This window comes from Trachypithecus francoisi, unplaced genomic scaffold, assembly GCF_009764315.1.
Source record: "Trachypithecus francoisi isolate TF-2019V2 unplaced genomic scaffold, Tfra_2.0 Lachesis_group3, whole genome shotgun sequence".
Classification (NCBI taxonomy): Eukaryota; Metazoa; Chordata; class Mammalia; order Primates; family Cercopithecidae; genus Trachypithecus; species Trachypithecus francoisi.
In genome coordinates, this window is record NW_022681468.1 from 1,975,599 (window position 1) to 1,991,768 (window position 16,170).

At 61.0% G+C, this 16,170-nt stretch overlaps 1 protein-coding gene and 1 pseudogene across 3 annotated transcripts; both read left to right on the top strand.

The window, feature by feature from the left end:
- The first annotated feature begins 600 nt into the window (after nucleotides 1-600).
- On the top strand, nucleotides 601-15,922 carry TMEM179 (transmembrane protein 179). 2 transcript variants are annotated; one of them, XM_033191095.1, is made up of 4 exons: nucleotides 601-1,283; nucleotides 8,873-9,010; nucleotides 10,990-11,068; nucleotides 12,947-15,922. In XM_033191095.1, exons 1-4 carry the CDS (start codon nucleotides 853-855, stop codon nucleotides 13,124-13,126), a joined length of 828 nt encoding a protein of 275 aa, XP_033046986.1. In that variant the 5' UTR covers nucleotides 601-852; the 3' UTR covers nucleotides 13,127-15,922. The 2 variants fall into 2 exon arrangements, with proteins under 2 accessions (XP_033046986.1, XP_033046987.1); XM_033191096.1 differs by lacking the exon at nucleotides 8,873-9,010.
- Nucleotides 14,530-15,922, top strand: LOC117071296 (annotated as a pseudogene). The gene has a single exon (XR_004432232.1). The product of XR_004432232.1 is annotated as an uncharacterized LOC117071296 (transcript).
- Nucleotides 15,923-16,170: the final 248 nt, after the last annotated feature.

A 16,170-nucleotide genomic window follows, 5' to 3' on the forward strand; every position in this document is an offset into this window, starting at 1 on the left:
TTTCTATTTTATTGTATACATATTTCTATTACTTGACTTAAGAAATGAGCATATACTACTTAGTCAATAAAACAAAAAGATTTTTTAGTGCTTGCAGCAAAAATGCTGATGTAACTTTAAACCAGGAGGAGCAATGTTAGGGCTTCCTCACTCGGGAAATTGGACTAAAGGTGACTTAGTTTTAAAGGCAACTAGAAAAAACATTAATTCTATTAATTAATGCATCAGCGGTTTCCGTCTCAGCAAAGATGTCTTCATGGCGCTCGGGGCACCCATTATTTATCTTACAAATGCAGCTCCAGGGTCCTGACCGTGTCAGGCAGTGTAACACACGTCCCCGCGGAGGGCTGGCGCTGCAGAAGCTCACGGCCCACCCCCTCCTGCCCACACCCGGCCTCACCCTCCCCTTCTCTTCGAGGATGACCTCTGTCCCAGTCCCACGGACCCCGACTCCTCCACGATCTGGCCCCTCCCCCCATACGTTGCATTCCAGGACCCCCACAAAGGAATTACTTCAGCCTGGACTGCAAACCGCACTCCTACACCTCACTATGGGCACCTTGGGGGTGTCCTCCAACATCCCCGCCCTCTCTCTCCTGGCCTCCTTTCTTTCGAGCTGATGAGGAACTGGGAATCCAGAGTCGGCCTGTGTGAGGTCCGTACAGGTGGCTCCCGCAGTCTTTAGAGGCACAGGGTCGGTCTCCCCAGGCCGACCTGATAAAATTCCTGCATCTCCCGCAGGCCGCCCTTCTCCGGCTTGGCCGGGACCAGCCTCTGGACCCCGCGCTCCTAGCCCGCGCGCACCAGGAGCTGTCCGCGGTGCTGACCGCAGGCGCTTCCTGCGCTCGGCCGATGCGCACGCGTCCCGGGAGGGGCCTGCGGGACCCGCCGGCGCCGCCACTGCGCAGCCTCCCGCGGGCTCCCCGCCCGGCGCAGCCTCCCGCGGCCTCCCAGCCGCCGCTCTCGCCCGGGCCGGCCATGGCGCTCAACAATTTCCTTTTCGCGCAGTGCGCCTGCTACTTCTTGGCCTTCCTGTTCAGCTTCGTGGTGGTGGTCCCGCTGTCCGAGAACGGCCACGACTTCCGCGGCCGCTGCCTGCTCTTCACCGAGGGCATGTGGCTGAGCGCCAACCTCACGGTGCAGGAGCGCGAGCGCTTCACGGTGCAGGAGTGGGGCCCACCGGCCGCCTGCCGCTTCAGCCTGCTCGCCAGCCTCCTGTCTCTGCTGCTGGCCGCCGCGCACGCCTGGCGCACGCTCTTCTTCCTCTGCAAGGGACACGAGGGGTAAGTGGGGGCCGCTCCCGGCGCGGCGCCCCTTCCATGCCCACAGCGCCCCCAGACCCGCCTCCCCAGGGAGGCGCGCGAGTCCCTCCGTCTCTCCGGTAGCTTCTAGGCCCGCAAATGTCAACAATCGGCCCTCACCCCCTCCAAGCAGACCGCCCTTTGTCTACACACACATCTAGGGACCATGACGACCACTGGTCCTGCATACAAGGCCAGTGCCTCCCTTCCCCAAGTGCGCATCACCTCCCGCTTCCGGACATCTGCCCACTTGGGTTGCAGATGTTGCACCGTCATCACCGAGCAGGCCTGGACATTCCTGGGCGGGCTTAGCCGGGCCACACTCGCCAGGACCGGCGACAGCTCCCAGCCGGGTCTAGGGCTTGCGCTGGGCTCTCCAGGTCCCAGTGACAAGACGTACTGGGGAGCCCCACCCGGCACCATCGCCCCAGGGAAGGGACGGCAGACCGCTGTCTGGAGGGGAGCCACCCAGGCACACCTCGAGCTCAGGCCTTGGTTCATGGAGAGAGACGGCAGGGCGAGGGCTGTGCCTTGTGGGCTCAGCGCCTTCCTCATCCTGGCCTCCATTTTCCTCTTTCTCTTTCCTGCTCCGGCCGGATACTGGATACTGGAGCCTATACAACCTGGTTCACCTGGGGTGCAGTGGCACCCTTAGCCAGTGGTGCCCTGGGGGCCCTCTGGGGGCCCACCCACTGCCTCTGTAGGGGCCCTTTGCGGGCTCACCCACTCCCTCTGCAGGTGCTCTCTGTGAACCCTCCCACTCCCTCTGTGCGCCCACCCGCCCCCTCTGCGCTCCCACCCGCCCCCCCCCGTGTGCCCACCCACCCCCTGTGCGTCCACCCACCCCCTGTGCGTCCACCCGTCACCTCTGTGCTCCCACCCGCCCCCTCTGTGCACCCACCCACCCCCTCTGTGCGCCCACCCACCCCCTCTGTGCGCCCACCCACCCCTTATGTGGCTGCCCTCTGTGGGCCCTCCCACTCCCCTGGCGGAGGCCTGCTGTGCCCAGGAGCAGCCCTAGATCCTGCAGAGGTTCTGGGAGAGCACTCATGAAACCCAGGCCCCTCCCAAACTCTGCCCCCACCCCCATCCTTTGTTGTAGGTTTTCACTCCCTGCCGGCGCGTGGGAGATGAGAAGGACTCAGAGGGGTGCGGGTGGCAGGAGTAGGGAGGCCCTCCTGTTGCCCACCCCCTGTGAGCCCACCACTTGGTTTTGGCTGAGAGAGGGGCCAGAGAGGGGAAGAAGAGGGGCTCCAGGGAGAAGGGAGGGAGCCAGGGCTATGCCGAGTGGGGCTGTAAAATCTGGAGGAGGGGTGAGAATTCCAGCGCCTGTGGGTGGGAGCGCCCTGGGGCTGCTGCAGCACAGTTCCACCAACTGGACTTAAACCCACTTGTCCCACCACCCGCTGCCTCTGTCCGCACAGGGCATCTTCTCTCTGCTTCTCTGTCCTCCCTCTTTTTACAGGGACACCAGTCACTGGATTCAGGGCCCACTCTAAACTCAGGGAGATCTTATCCTGAATCCAGAGCTTAATTACACCTGCAAAGATGCTATTTCCAAATAAAGTCACAATCACGGGTACCAGGGGTGGGACTTGGGCATAACTTTTGGGGGACACCATTCAACCCACGACACTAAGGTTCTGGGTGGCGGTCAGTAGCAAGCTGGCTGTCAGCCTGGGAGGACCCAGGTACTGTGGGGCCATGGACCCAAATTGTGTGACTGCAGCCCTGCTCAAGGTGGGGTCAGGCCAGGCTCAGGGTGGTGTCCTGTCCATCTGCAGCCATCCTCCTCCCTTCAGCCCACTCCAGGGCTGGTGTCCCAAGAAGAGGCTTGAGACATCATCTGCACCCATGTTGCCAGACCCGAGAGTTACCCAGTGTGTGCTGTGTGTGCAGGGCAGGCAGGTGGAAGTCTCCCTGAATGAGACATGGCGTGAAGAGGGAGTGGGACAGCCAGCGAGTAGGGTCAGCTTCCCAAGGCTTGAGGCCCTTTAGTCTCGGAAGCTGAGAGTGAAGCAGCAGGCCAGGTGGGACCACAGTTGGTGCATTGCTCATGCACATCTTCCCTGGCTCCTGGGTGTCCATCAGGGTGCCTGTGGTCCAACTGGGGCTGAGACCGGGTGGTCCTCTAGATAGGACCTGGCCATGTGGTCGGAGTGATGAGATTTCCTAGGGGGTTCCACCAGAGGCGGGGGACAGGCAGAGGGGAGAAAAGAGCCCCAGAGCTTGCAAGACGGGAGTCCAGGTCCAGGTCGCACAGGGCGTGGTCTATTTCGCACACACTGGGCAGCAGACCCAGGGATGCCATAACAGCAGCTCTGCCTCTCGCTGTCTCACGGAAGGTGTCTGTCAGCCCTGGCAAACTGCCGGCACCATCTCCTTCCAAAGGCAGAAGACAGGTTCCTGGGGAGTCTTCAGGCCTTCCCAGCACTCTTTGTGGCATTCCATCCTCCCACGGGGTGGAGCCGACTGGGATGCAGGCCGACTGTGCGGCCTCTGCCGCAGCCCTGCTGACCGGCCCATATGGGATTTAGGAAGCCTTGGATGACCTGGTGTGCTCAGGGCCTGTGGGGGTTAGGGTGAGGGTTAGGGTTGTTGAGGGGGTCTACGTTGTGGAGGCTCACCATGGCCTTGACACCACTGGAGGTCAGGCCCGGGCAACTCCTGCTCTCAGGGAGGGGACCTGTGGTGGAGCGTTTCAGGTTCAGCCCCTTTGCTTCAGTTCAGGGGTTCACTAATCCTCCCACCACTGACCTCTGCCCAGCTGGCTCTTTTCTAGGGACATGTGGTGCCCGTGTCCTTCTTGGCCATCAGGAATTAGTGGCTCAGGTCATGTGATCATGTGGCCTCCTGTCCCCCACCTCATGCACCGCACAGTCCATTGGCAGACGGCTTGTGCGATGACATCTGTCCAAAGTGTCAGCCCTCCATTGAGTTCTGGTTGTAGGCGTAGGTTAACGCTCTCAAGAGCCATCTCAGGCCATAGGTTCCAACCCTAGGGGACCTACGGCTGGGTGAAACCAAGGCAGGCATGCACCTTATTCATCTCTGTGTCCTTAGGGCTGAGCACAGGGGATGGTGCATAGGAGTCACCAGATAAAGTTTGTTGAATGACTGACAGAAAGATGCCTGGGTCCTGAGGCCTGCTGCCTTGTGGTCACTCACCTGGTCCTGATACCTGTGCAGACTCAGTTGTCTGGCCAACAGGTCCACCCTTCAGACTTGCCATGTCAGGAAATTCTGGACCGCTGGGAAGATTGGGTCTGCAGGGCCCAGTGACAGAGCGGCCAATTCCAACTCAGTTGTTGCTCCAGCTACATAGACTAGGCGAGCAAGTCCAGGTCGGTAAAGGGGACTCAGGACCAGTCAAGGGGCTGAGACAGGCCTTTATAGGGAGCTCCTGTGGTGGAAAAAGGCTCTCAGGGCCATCAACGGCCACTGGACATCCAGCCCATGGAGGAGCCCGCTGACCCCATCAGACTCTGGCCGCTAGAGGGCTGGGCCTGGTTAGGACGGCACACGCTCTAATCCTCTCAAGTGGACTCCACCTTCAGGGGCCACTCAGCTGCCCTCCCGCCAGTGGGAGCGCAGGGCCTGTTTGAGGTCTGTTTGAGGGTCACACGGCAGGTCCAGAGCTTGTGGAGCAGAGGCCATGTCTCAGGTGCCAGCTTCTTCCTACGGGGGTGTCTTTCGTGCAGAGTCCAGGCCCTGAGAGCTCGTGCCCAGAAGTGTGGAAATTAGAGTCTGGGGGGTAGCTTTTTGCAGAGTGGTGTCATCTTGATGCTGCCTTATTGGCTGCTGATTGAATGAATGGATGGATGGAGTGGCACCTGTGCTTCAGGGGGACTTGCCATTTCGGGGCAGAAGGGTTTGCTGAGGCAGCCATGGGCCTGGGGCGGCTGTGCTGAGAGGGAGCATTGAGGACGTGGGCTGGCAGCAGTTTGTGGTTGGCAGGCCAGAGGGGCACTCATCTGCCTGCCTGGCTGAGCCTTCACATTGCTGGACTTTCCAGGACAGTGGTCACCATGGAGATGGCACATCCTGGCAGCGCACCCTGAGCGGCAGTGAAGAGAGAGGGTTAACTCTGTGTGTGCTGGGCTCCTGTTCCTGACCACTGTCCTGGCCTGGCCTTGGTGAGGGAGGGGCTGGGTGGCCCTGTGACCTCTGGGGAGCTGGATCTGAGGAGGCTCTGGACACATCCAATTCTTCAACAACCTGGAGAGCCCGGGCAGGATCCCTGGAAACCGAGCAGAAAGGAATGAGAGGAGCAGACCGAGGCTGTCAGCCGGCAGCGGCCTCAGCCTGGCGTCCCTTCCCTATCTCGTGGGGAACTCCTCCATCTGGTCATGGGAGAAGACTCCAAAATCGGGCCCATTTCATAGGGATGTGGCTGGATGTCTGAAGTCTCCAGATAATTGGCTTTTCTGTCTGTTGGAGTTTGTGTTGTGGCCCGTGCTCAGCAGTGGGAAGGGGACAGTGGGTCGCCTGGGCCCAGAGCCTCTGCCGTATCTCAGGTGCGCTGGGCCAGATATTTGCAGGCACTGGGGTCTTTCAGGGAGACCTTGTCCTTAGGGAGCCCGGCCACTCAGGGAAGCTTAGGCCGTGCACGTGCCTGTCTAGAATTCGGTATACTATAGATGTGGAGGGTGCTGCCCCGCCCTCCCGAGGGGGATTGGGATGTGGCACTGGGTAACAGGCCCTAGCCCGACCTCACTGTCTGCACTGTGGTCAGCCTGGCCCTCCAGGGAGGTCTCTGGGATGGCCTGTCAGGGAAGTCTAGGAATGCCAGGTGCCAGAGGGTGCCCCTGCCGGACCAGGTCCCTGGGAGGATTGCAGGAGGGCTGTCTGGCGGGTGGAGGGGCGGATGTGCCCTGCGGGAGCCTGGCTAGGGACTGTCCTCTGCCCCCACTCCAGCACCATCCAGCGGCTCCTTGCCTCTGGCTGTGGAGCTGACCCTGGCCATGCCTCACCACCACCTCCTCCTTGGCTGCGGTGGAGCAGCTGGTCCAAGGCTGCAGAGGTGGAGTGGGCTTACTGTGCCCCGCTCTATGACTATAGGCCCCTGGCCCCTCATTTTCACCCCCAGGCCAGATGGATTTTGGGGTTCAGAACTGTGTTCTCAGGGTCCCAGCAGCAGCAGATGGCTCACCCGAGGAAGGGTAATTGAAGGAGGGCTGGTTGACAAGAGATGAAGTTGTGGGGTTCCTGCAGTCAGTGGAGGTGGTGCTGTCCCCATTCCTGGCTAATGGGAACTGGACGGGCGGGTCACCTGGAGAGCAGCAGTGACTTTCAGTGGAGGGACCTGGTAGCAAATTCCCACCTTGCTTCCCCACCCTCCCACCCCATTGCCTAAACCCAGCCGGAAGCCAGAGGGCACGGGGTCATTGCCATGGTCCGCACCTTTCAGCCTCCAGACAGAGAATGGAGAAGGAGACACACTGCGAAGAGCAGGTGGGAGACACTGGTACATGGTGATTCAGGCTTGGACTGGGCTGATGGAGCCAGTCCCATGTACGACAGCTCTGAGACTCACAGCACACTGGGCCAGAGAGGGACGGAGAATGACCCCGCACCCATCCTGGCAAACTTTTGCCACTGCTCTTTCTGTCGTCAGAGAGCTTTGGATGTGGCGCTGCGATGGGGGTTGTGGCTTGTCTACTGGCACACGGTACCCACCCTCCAGCCATCTTCGACCGTGAGGCCTGGGCAGAGGCTCGATCACCCCCCATGCATAGGTGTATGAGTCCTGCTGGTCCTGCCCTCTTTGGTGTGGTTGTTGGGATCACAGCTCATGGCTTTAAGAGTGTACCTGTGTCCTCTCCCCTTGTCTGGGACCCCTTGGGGTGGCTCAAGCCCTCCCGTTCCTGGGGGGTGGTTCTGCTGTCAGCCCAGCGATCACCAAAACAGTGTGGCTGGGGCTGGGCTGGAGCCAGTGGACGGGTTCTTTGGAGGCACCAGGGGTTACAAAGTAGCCTGGTGCCACCTGCTCTGAGTTGGGTGCTGTGGCCTGGGTTTATCCTCAGCATGTTGGCTGGGGCACCTCCCGGGGCCAGGACTTCGTCTTTCATATCACTCTGCCCTCTGTGCCCAGCACAGGGCAAGCGGGTACTCAGAAAGTGCCTGCTGAATGAATGAATGAATGAACAGGCAGCGCGCTGGCCTCACGTTGCCTCATCAGCAGCTGCCGGCTTCGGATGATGGTGGCGTTGATGTTTTCTTGGCTGAGATTCCAGGGAGACCTTGTTTATCCAATGATCACTGTGAAGCTGTGTCGTGGGTCACCTACCTTAGATCCAGCGTGCTGACAGCACGCAGGCAAACATCCAGCCTGCTCGTAGGTGAGAGGCGGGAGCAGCCCCTGCTCAGCCATGCTGCTCATGCTGATGTCTGTCTGGGAGGAAGTCCCCCTCGGGGCTCCCACTGGAGGGACAGTCCCTGTCCCTACCCCACGAGCCTCCGTGTGCATTCCAGGCTGAGCCCACGCCAGGCCCATTCGAAGGACTTTGAGTCTTGTTGGAGCAATTCAGAGATGGTGGACGTTTGCATGCCAGGCAGGAGGCCCGGGTGGGGTGGGTGTCCCGACCACATGCCCAGTATCCTCAGAAGAGGAAACATGAGCCTCCTCTGAAAGCCATGGCCGTGTGCGCCCTGGCAGAGGCCTCAGACCGGGGCAGTGTGGCCCAGCCCTAAGCGAGCTCCTTCCTCATGACCCCACCTCCTGTGCTCCCCATGCTCTGGCCCTGGTCAGATGGGCCCAATCACAGCCCGGCCTTTTAAGTTTAAATGGATAAACCAGAGTCAGCCCATCAGGCAAGTCCTGCCAGGGGTCCAGGCCACGCGCTGATGGCCTGCGGGTGAATGGATGCTCCAGCACCACAGGCTGGGGGCTTGTAAACAACAGGCATTTACTGCTCACACTTCTGGAGCCTGGAGGTCTGGGATCCAGGCTGTGATCCAGGTCCGATGCCTGCTGAGGGCCCGTTCCTCTTGCTGTGTCCTTATCTGCTGGGAGCTCGGCGGGGTTTCTTCTAGGAGGGCGCTCATTTCATTCGTGAGGCTTCACCCTCATGACCTCCTCTCCTCCCAAAGACCCCACTTTCTAACCCCCCAGCGGACTGTACCATAAGGATCTGGGAGGACATAAGCACCTGGGCCAGAGCTGCTGGTGACTGTGGGTGGGTGGCTTCGGGAGGGTGTCATTCATTTCCACCCTGCGTGCAACCTCTTTTATGAAATGATGGGGACCAGGGTTCCAGGTCCTGAGTCTTTAGGAAGGTGTGACCTGCAGCCCAGGGCGGGCACGTGGAGTTGCCCAAGGGACTGCAGGAACGGGGAGCAACCCCTCGAGGCCCCACAGGGCCCAACCCAGGAATCCTGAGGGTCTGGGGGTGCTGCTGGTGGGGGTCGCCCGGGAGGTGGCCTCCTGTTTCTGGCTGTAGCCTGGGGGTGGGGGTCTCCTGGGTGGTGGTGTCCAGTGAGCCTGCCCCTCCTGTCTCTGGCTGCAGCTTGGTGGGGGTCTCCCGGGAGGTGGCGTCCAGTGAGCCTGCCCCTCCTGTCTCTGGCTGCAGCTCCTTCTTCTCCGCCTTCCTGAACCTCCTGGTCAGCGCCTTCGTGGTCTTCCTGGTCTTCATTGCCAGCACCATCGTGAGTGTGGGCTTCACCATGTGGTGTGACACCGTCACCGAGAAGGGCACTGTAGCCCACAGGTGCGCCTGCCCCACCTGCCTCGGCCTCCGCCTCGGCCACCTCCCCTGAGAATCCCTTGACACCCTGCCCTGCTCTGGGGGATCTTCCGTCATGAAGCCCATCCGGAGTCTGCAGTCCCTGGTCCCGCTGTGCCCCTGCCTCTGGTCCCGCTGTGCCCCTGCCTCTGTACCCGCTGTGCCCCTGCCTCTGTACCCGCTGTGCCCCTGCCTCTGTACCCGCTGTGCCCCTGCCTCTGGTCCCGCTGTGCCCCTGCCTCTGTACCCGCTGTGCCCCTGCCTCTGGTCCCGCTGTGCCCCTGCCTCTGTACCTGCTGTGCCCCTGCCTCTGTACCCGCTGTGCCCCTGCCTCTGTACCCGCTGTGCCCCTGCCTCTGTGCCCGCTGTGCCCCTGCCTCTGTATACCTGGACAGCCCCTTTCCTGAGACCTGCGCCACAACACTGATACCTTCCCGCTTTAGGAGCCGGGAGCATCACACGTCACACACGAGCGATCATCCCTAGGGCTGAATACGGCTGGGGGTGGCTCCAGGTGGTCAGAGACTCCGGCTGCCCCGTCCTTGCCACCAGGGCTTGCGTGACAGATCCCATGCAGCATGGCCCCAGGTCCTGGGAAGCTGGATGTGACCACACAGCTGGAGACCCTTGGGCTTCTGTCCTGTGCTGGCTGCATGCGAGAGCCCAGGGAGAGCATTAGGCTCAGGGCTTTGGTCCCCAGGGTGTGGGATTTGGAAGATGGTGGAGGGGACGGGGATGGTGAAGAACAGGAGCAGAGAAAGCTTCTGGTAGGGTGAGGGCCAGCTCCCAGGCGGGTTGGGGATGAAGGCCTTTGAGCCATGGTGGTCCCTCTGGGATCTTAGCAGGGGCATCATTTGGCTTGTGGGGCAGAGTGGAGCACGGTGACTGCCTGCCCCCAACAGTGGGATGCCCAGCCCTGAGGGGCACCATCCAGTGCCCCAGGCCAAAACCCTGGAAGACAGGAACCCTCCAGAGTTTCCACGTTCTTCCTTTAAGCAAACCGAGACCTGAAACCCCAGCGTCTGCAATAGATGGCAGCAGAGCCCAGGGGCTCCCTGCCTGTCTGTTCCGTGCCTCCACTCTGGGGTACCTGGGGCACAAACCAGAGGAAAGCGTGAGCACCTGGGCGTGTGGCCCTGCAGGGCCTCCTGTGCTGAGCTTTGCCCTGTGCCCCACCCTGCACTGTCCCAGCTCCGCCCGCTGGCTCTGGCCACCCGTTTCCCGAGAGCGTGGGCAACCCCTGGTACACAGGCAAAGTTCCCTTGGCCTCACGGACACCGTTTCCAGCCCTTCAGCCCCTCCAGGGAGTGCGGGGGCTGCTGGGCTCCCTGTCTCTGGCACCCTACTCCTGTCAATGTGTCCTGGCTCTATGTTTTATGTTGGGGGTGCAGGACACCGGGAGCCCAGGCCTGGATCACTCCTGGGCCCTCTGACGCCCACTGCCTCCACAGATGCCTCCGTTAAGGGGGCAGAGCCTCTGGGCAGCGTTGGTGGGGACGCCACCTCCATCTCTGTGTGGCTGAGGCAGCCCTGTATCTCCTGCCTCTGAGACCCTGGGACCCTCAGCGTTTGGAGCATAGGGGCAGAGGGTCCGGGAGAGCAGAGGCTGAGCTGGTGTCTTCCAGCCGTCCAGGGCCAGGATGGGGAGGGGCCTGGCCTCTGAGACCCCATGACCCTCAGAGTGTGGGGGATGGGGTTAGAGGGTCCGGGAGAGCAGGGGTCGGGCTGGCATCTTCTGGCTGTCCGGGACCAGGATGGGGAGGGGTCTGGAGGTTTCCTTTCCCGAAGGCTGTTCTGCTCCACGGAGGAGGCCTCGAGGCCAATCCCCTGTGGTGTCCTCGGAGACTCCCTGCTGCCCCCAACCATTGTAGGGCAAAGTTCGTGCCTCTCTGGCCAGCGGCTCAGCCATGTCCTGCACTGGCTGTCCTGGTGGTCACCTTCCACCCTACGTCCTGCTGTTTTAGCTGTGAAGAGCTTCAGGACATCGACTTGGAGCTGGGTGTGGACAACTCCGCCTTCTACGATCAGTTTGCAATTGCCCAGGTAGGGGCTCTGGGCAGGAAGGGAGGCTTGCAATGCTGGGAATGCCGGGAGGGGGGCATTTACTGCTGGACACTCGCTGGGCTCTCCCCCATCCAGAGGAGGAGGCAGGCTCCTGTGTAGATAAGGTGGTTAGCAACGGGACCAGGCAGTGGGAGCACTCGGGAAGGCTTCCTGCAGGTGGGGGAGGGCTGGGCTTTTGTAGGTGGGTTTGGGGAGGAGATGGCCACAGTGGGTTAGAATCAGGAAGTGGCAAGGCCCTGGAGTCTGGAGTGAGAAGTGTTGGAGGAGGTGGTGTCAGAAACGAAACCAGGCATCAGATCCTGGGGGTCCAGTGCAGGGACAAGGGCCTTGGACTTTGGTGCTAGCGTGAGGTGAGCCTGTTCAGGTCAGTGCTGGAGGCTTAGGGACGTCCCCTAGCCAGAGGGATGCTGACACGGAGTCCAAGGACGTCCCCTAGCCAGGGGGACGCTGACACGGAGTCCAAGGACATCCCCTAGCCAGGGGGATGCTGACACTTAGTCCAAGGACGTCCCCTAGCCAGGGGGACGCTGACACGGAGTCCAAGGACATTCCCTAGCCAGGGAGACGCTGACACTTAGTCCAAGGACATCCCCTAGCCAGAGGGATGCTGACATGGAGTCCAAGGACGTCCCCTAGCCAGGGAGACGCTGACACGGAGTCCAAGGGACGTCCCCTAGCCAGGGGAACGCTGACACGGAGTCTGAGGAAGGATGCAGGGGATCCCACTTGGGAATTCAGAAGATTTGCCACCCTACCCTTGTATAAGCTGCGTCCCCCACCCCCTAGGAGACTTGGTGGGGGACCATGGTGGCCCCCACTCTGAGGGACCCTATTTGCTGAAATGCAGACCTGTGGGGACACATCAGTGGTCTGTGAGGGCCGGAGGGGGAACCCTGGAATTGAGTTTGCTCCTTGAAGTCTGCAGGTGTGCCCCAGAGATGACGCAGAGGAGGGGTGCTGGGTGGGGGTGGCTGAGACCAGACACCTGGCTTCTGCCAGCACTGATCAGGGCCCGCCAGCTTCAGATCCAATTCCGGACCCCAGACTGGCCTCTGAAGGCTCTTGCTGGCTGTGGCTGGCTGAGGACGCTTCTCCTGGCCAGGAACCCTCCAAGGGTGCTGGCCGTGGCCTGAGGACGCTTCTCCTGGCCGGAACCCTCCAAGGGTGCTGGCCGTGGCCTGAGGACGCTTCTCCTGGCCGGAACCCTCCAAGGGTGCTGGCCGTGGGTGAGTCTGAGTGTTCTTTGCCGAGATGAACTGGATCTGTCAAAGACACTTCCGTGCAAATTTAGTGAGTGGAAGAGGCCTCAGGCCTAATTTGTGCCAATTGGATTAAGGTGTGAGTGCAGTCTGATGACAAACACGCTCAAATGAGAATCAGCTTAATGTGGCTCAGGCCTGGTTCTGATTAAATTGTTTCTCCTTCAACTGTTTGGAAACAGCGGCTAAAGGTCAATTTATTCTGGTGGTTGAAGGAGCCTCCGCTTTTACCCGCCCTCCTTAGAGCCTACAGGCCCGAGCTGCTGGAGGAGAAAGCGCTCGCCACTGGCCACTGCCCCTCCCCAGGGCCTCTGGCTGGCCTGGAGTTGGGGTGGGTCTGAGTGCCCAGGGCTTTTGCTCCAGAGTGGGTTCTGGGAGGGGCGCAGGTGCTGGAAAACGATGCTGGCTGCAGGAAAGGACTCAGAAGCTTGATCTTGGGCAGGGTCTTCAGGATCCGGCCCTGCCCCATGTCCTCAGCCTCCTCCTTCCTCTGAGTCCCCTCCTTTCCCTGCAGAGCAGAGCCTGGGAGCTGGTGGGAGGGGGGTGCGCTGACAGCAGACCCCCAACGGCCTCTGACCCTGCCCTGCCCTCTGTGCAGTTTGGCCTCTGGGCCTCATGGCTGGCCTGGCTGGCCATCACCACACTGGCCTTCCTGAAGGTGTACCACAACTACCGTCAGGAGGACCTGCTGGACAGCCTGATCCACGAGAAGGAGCTGCTGCTGGCCCGGCCGTCCCCACGCACCTCCTTCCACGAGGAGAAGAGCGCCGTCATTTAGGCTCGGCGCGGGCAGGGGAGCTGGCCCCTGACCTCCCGGCTGCGCTTGGGGGCATGGGCCTGCCTGGGGAAGCAGCTGGGGGCTCTGCCTGGGCCCTGGCCACGTGCAGCCCTGCATGTGTCCCCTCGAGCGTAGGGAGGAGAGCACCCCACTGCCCACTTGTGAGCCTAGCAGTGGACTGGGTGGGTGCTGGCTCCCTAATGAGGATGGTGCAGAGAGACTATGGGTGTGGGGCGGGGGGTGGGGGGGCACCTCCAGGCCTCGCACAGGGCCCCATGGCTGTCCCAGTAGGACCTGACTGGCCAGCCTGGGTGGAGGGCGTCCAGCTGGTCTCCCCCAACCCTGGCCAGATGCTGTCTCCATGCCAGCTGGCCCAGGGGTGGCCAGACGTCACTCAGCCCTGAACGAATTCTGCATGAATTCTGCCATCCAGGCAGAGGCTATGTGTGGGGAGGAGCTCACGGCACCTTCCAGCCTCTGACCCCGGGTTGGCCCCTCCCCGGCTGAATCCCCCTCCTGGGTGGGTGCCATAGGCTTGGGAGACCCCGCGGCCGGGCTCAGGGAGGCTTCTGAGGCCTGTGAGTTCGCCTCACTGTGTGTGGGTCCTGTCTGTGCTTGGCTGAGGGGCAGGGAGGTGGTAATCTGGGCTCCACAGAGTCAGGGGCATCATCTGGTTGGGGATTTGGGGGGCACACTTACCACAGAGAGGATTGGGCCAGGAGCCATGGCAGGGGCCTGTGTGTGGGTGTGTATGGGAGGACGTGATTCTGTGAGTGCCTTGTGCATGGGAGGGTGTGATTGTATATGTGAGTGCATGAGAGGATGTGACTGTGAGTGTGCATGTGCGCGTGTGACTGCATGTGTGGGTGTGACAGTGTAGGTGTGACTGTACATGGGAAGATGTGACTGAGTGTGCATGGGAGGATGTGAGTGTGCATGAGTGTGCATGTTAAGGTGTGACTGCATGTGTGGGTATGACTGAGTGTATGTGAGGGTGTGACTGCATGTGAGGGTGTGACTTGTGCATGTGTGGGTGTGACGTGTATATGTCGGTGTGACTGTTGTGTGTGTGAGGGTGTGACTGTTAGTGTATGTGAGGGTGTGACTGCATGTTAGGGTGTGACTGAGTGTGCATGTGAGGGTGTGACTGCATGTGAGGGTGTGACTGTGAGTATGTGAGGGTGTGACTGCATGTGAGAGGGTGTGACTGTCGTGCATGTGAAGGCTTGATTGTGAGTGTGCATGGGAGGCTGTGAGTGAGTGCATGTGAGGGTGTGACTGTACCTGTGGCATGAGTGTGCATGTAGGGCATGTGGGGAGGAATGTAGGTGAGTGCCTGGGTGCCTGGGCAGGTGTGTCTGCACAGTGTGTGGCATGTGCGTGAGGAACTGCATGTGAATGTGCATGTGTTGCATGTGAGCGTGTGCATGCCCGTGCATGTGCATATGTATGTGAGCATTGTGTGTGTGATGGGAGCCATGGGTGCTGTGTGGACAGCCCCTCTGCCCCTCTGATGGACTCCCACGTCCAGCATCCACCTGAGAGAGGAGGGAGCTGCCTTCTCATTCTGCAGAGTCTGTGTGCTGAGGCCCCACAGAGGCAAGTGGAGGGACTGGGATGTGAACCTGGGACCCCAGGGTAGGGGGCTGCTTGGCTGTGGACCCTACCCCTCAGGAGAACCCAGGGTCCACCTCTAGAGGACTCGTTTCAGGGGCGGGGGACTTCTCACCGGGGGCGCGATGAGCGGCTGTCTGTTTCTTGGCTTGAGTGCTGCCGAGTGCTCCCTGCTGCTGCGCCCACCCTCCCAGGGAGACTCGAGCCCCTAGCTCCCTGTGTTGGTGACCCACCCCATCCACCATCAGCAGCTGGCTGGTGTCTCTGGGTGCTGGGCACCAGCCTCCTGGAGGCCACGTGCCTGGGTCCACATGGAGGGTCCCGGTGGGGGCATCACCGTGGGTCCCGCGAGTGAGGCTGGCAGGTGACCAGTCACACTGTGGTGAAGGCAGGTTCCCATTGGGGGTGTCAAGGCCGGGGGATCGAGGCTCTGGAAACTGAAGGGGGCTGTGGTCTTGGGGCCCAGCTGAGTTTCCAGCTGGCAGCCAGGTCCTTGAGGGAAGGGGTTGGGACAGAATCCGAGGCCGCCTAAGCTGATGGGCTTCTCTGTCTCCCCTGCCAGCCCCGACCCACTGAACAGGGGGCTCTTTCCAGCCCCGAGAGCTCCTTCTCTGTGTCCCCAGCAGAAGGTGGGGTGGCTCCTGCCTCACCCTCTGCCCAGCCCTGACCCAGGCCACAGCCATCTAGGGCCCCAGAAGGAGGGGCAGGAGGCAGGGGTGGCTTCTGGAACCTGAGAGTTGGCTCCAGTTGGGTCTGTCCTTGGGGCTGCACTGCTGGATCCCAGGAGCTGGAACATGGCCAGGGTGACGGATATCCTTGGCTGCATGCAGACACAGACCCACCCCGGACTGGGCTGTCCCCGGAGCCCAGACACATCACCCTGGGAAGGGGCAGCTGGGCCTGAAGTGTGCTCGGCAGGGGCTGGGCGCCCTGGTTGTGGGTTCTCCAGGGGGCTGGGCCTCTCCCCAGGAAGGAAGGTGGGAAGCACAGGCATGACCCGGAGTTCCTGAGGCGGGTTCGCCAAGTTGCTTCTGAGATGCCCTCGCTTCTCTCCTGGCTGTCTGATAATGGATATCTGTTCTAATTCCACTCTGGCTAAACTGAAAGTAAAGATCCTTAGGCTTACATGTGTCTACCCCTCAGAATCAGAATAAAAACAAAAGCACCTGAGTCTCCAGCAGGCATGAGGAGTGTGTGCGTTTCTCTCTGCCCTCTCCGCCGTCGGCTGGCCTGGCTCGAGGTTTTAACCGTGTGGAATTTGTGGGTCACACGCAGTGGCCTCGGGCTTTGGGCCTTTCGTGTCCGAAGCTTTTAGGAATTAGAAGATGGCCTTCCCAAGGTTCTGCCTTCCTCTCTGTACATGTTCTACTGGCTTCAAGTCTCACTGCTTCCTGTGCTGCTTCCCCAGGTGGGAGGATCAATTTTAAAGG

Excerpts from the sequence above, each read along its gene's own strand:
- TMEM179 (XM_033191095.1), top strand. The coding sequence starts at position 853 with ATGCGCACGCGTCCCGGGAGGGGCCTGCGGGACCCGCCGGCGCCGCCA. Across the intron at positions 9,011-10,989 it reads AAGGGCACTGTAGCCCACAG|CTGTGAAGAGCTTCAGGACA; the intron begins GTGCGCCTGCCC and ends CTGCTGTTTTAG. Across the intron at positions 11,069-12,946 it reads ATCAGTTTGCAATTGCCCAG|TTTGGCCTCTGGGCCTCATG; the intron begins GTAGGGGCTCTG and ends CCCTCTGTGCAG.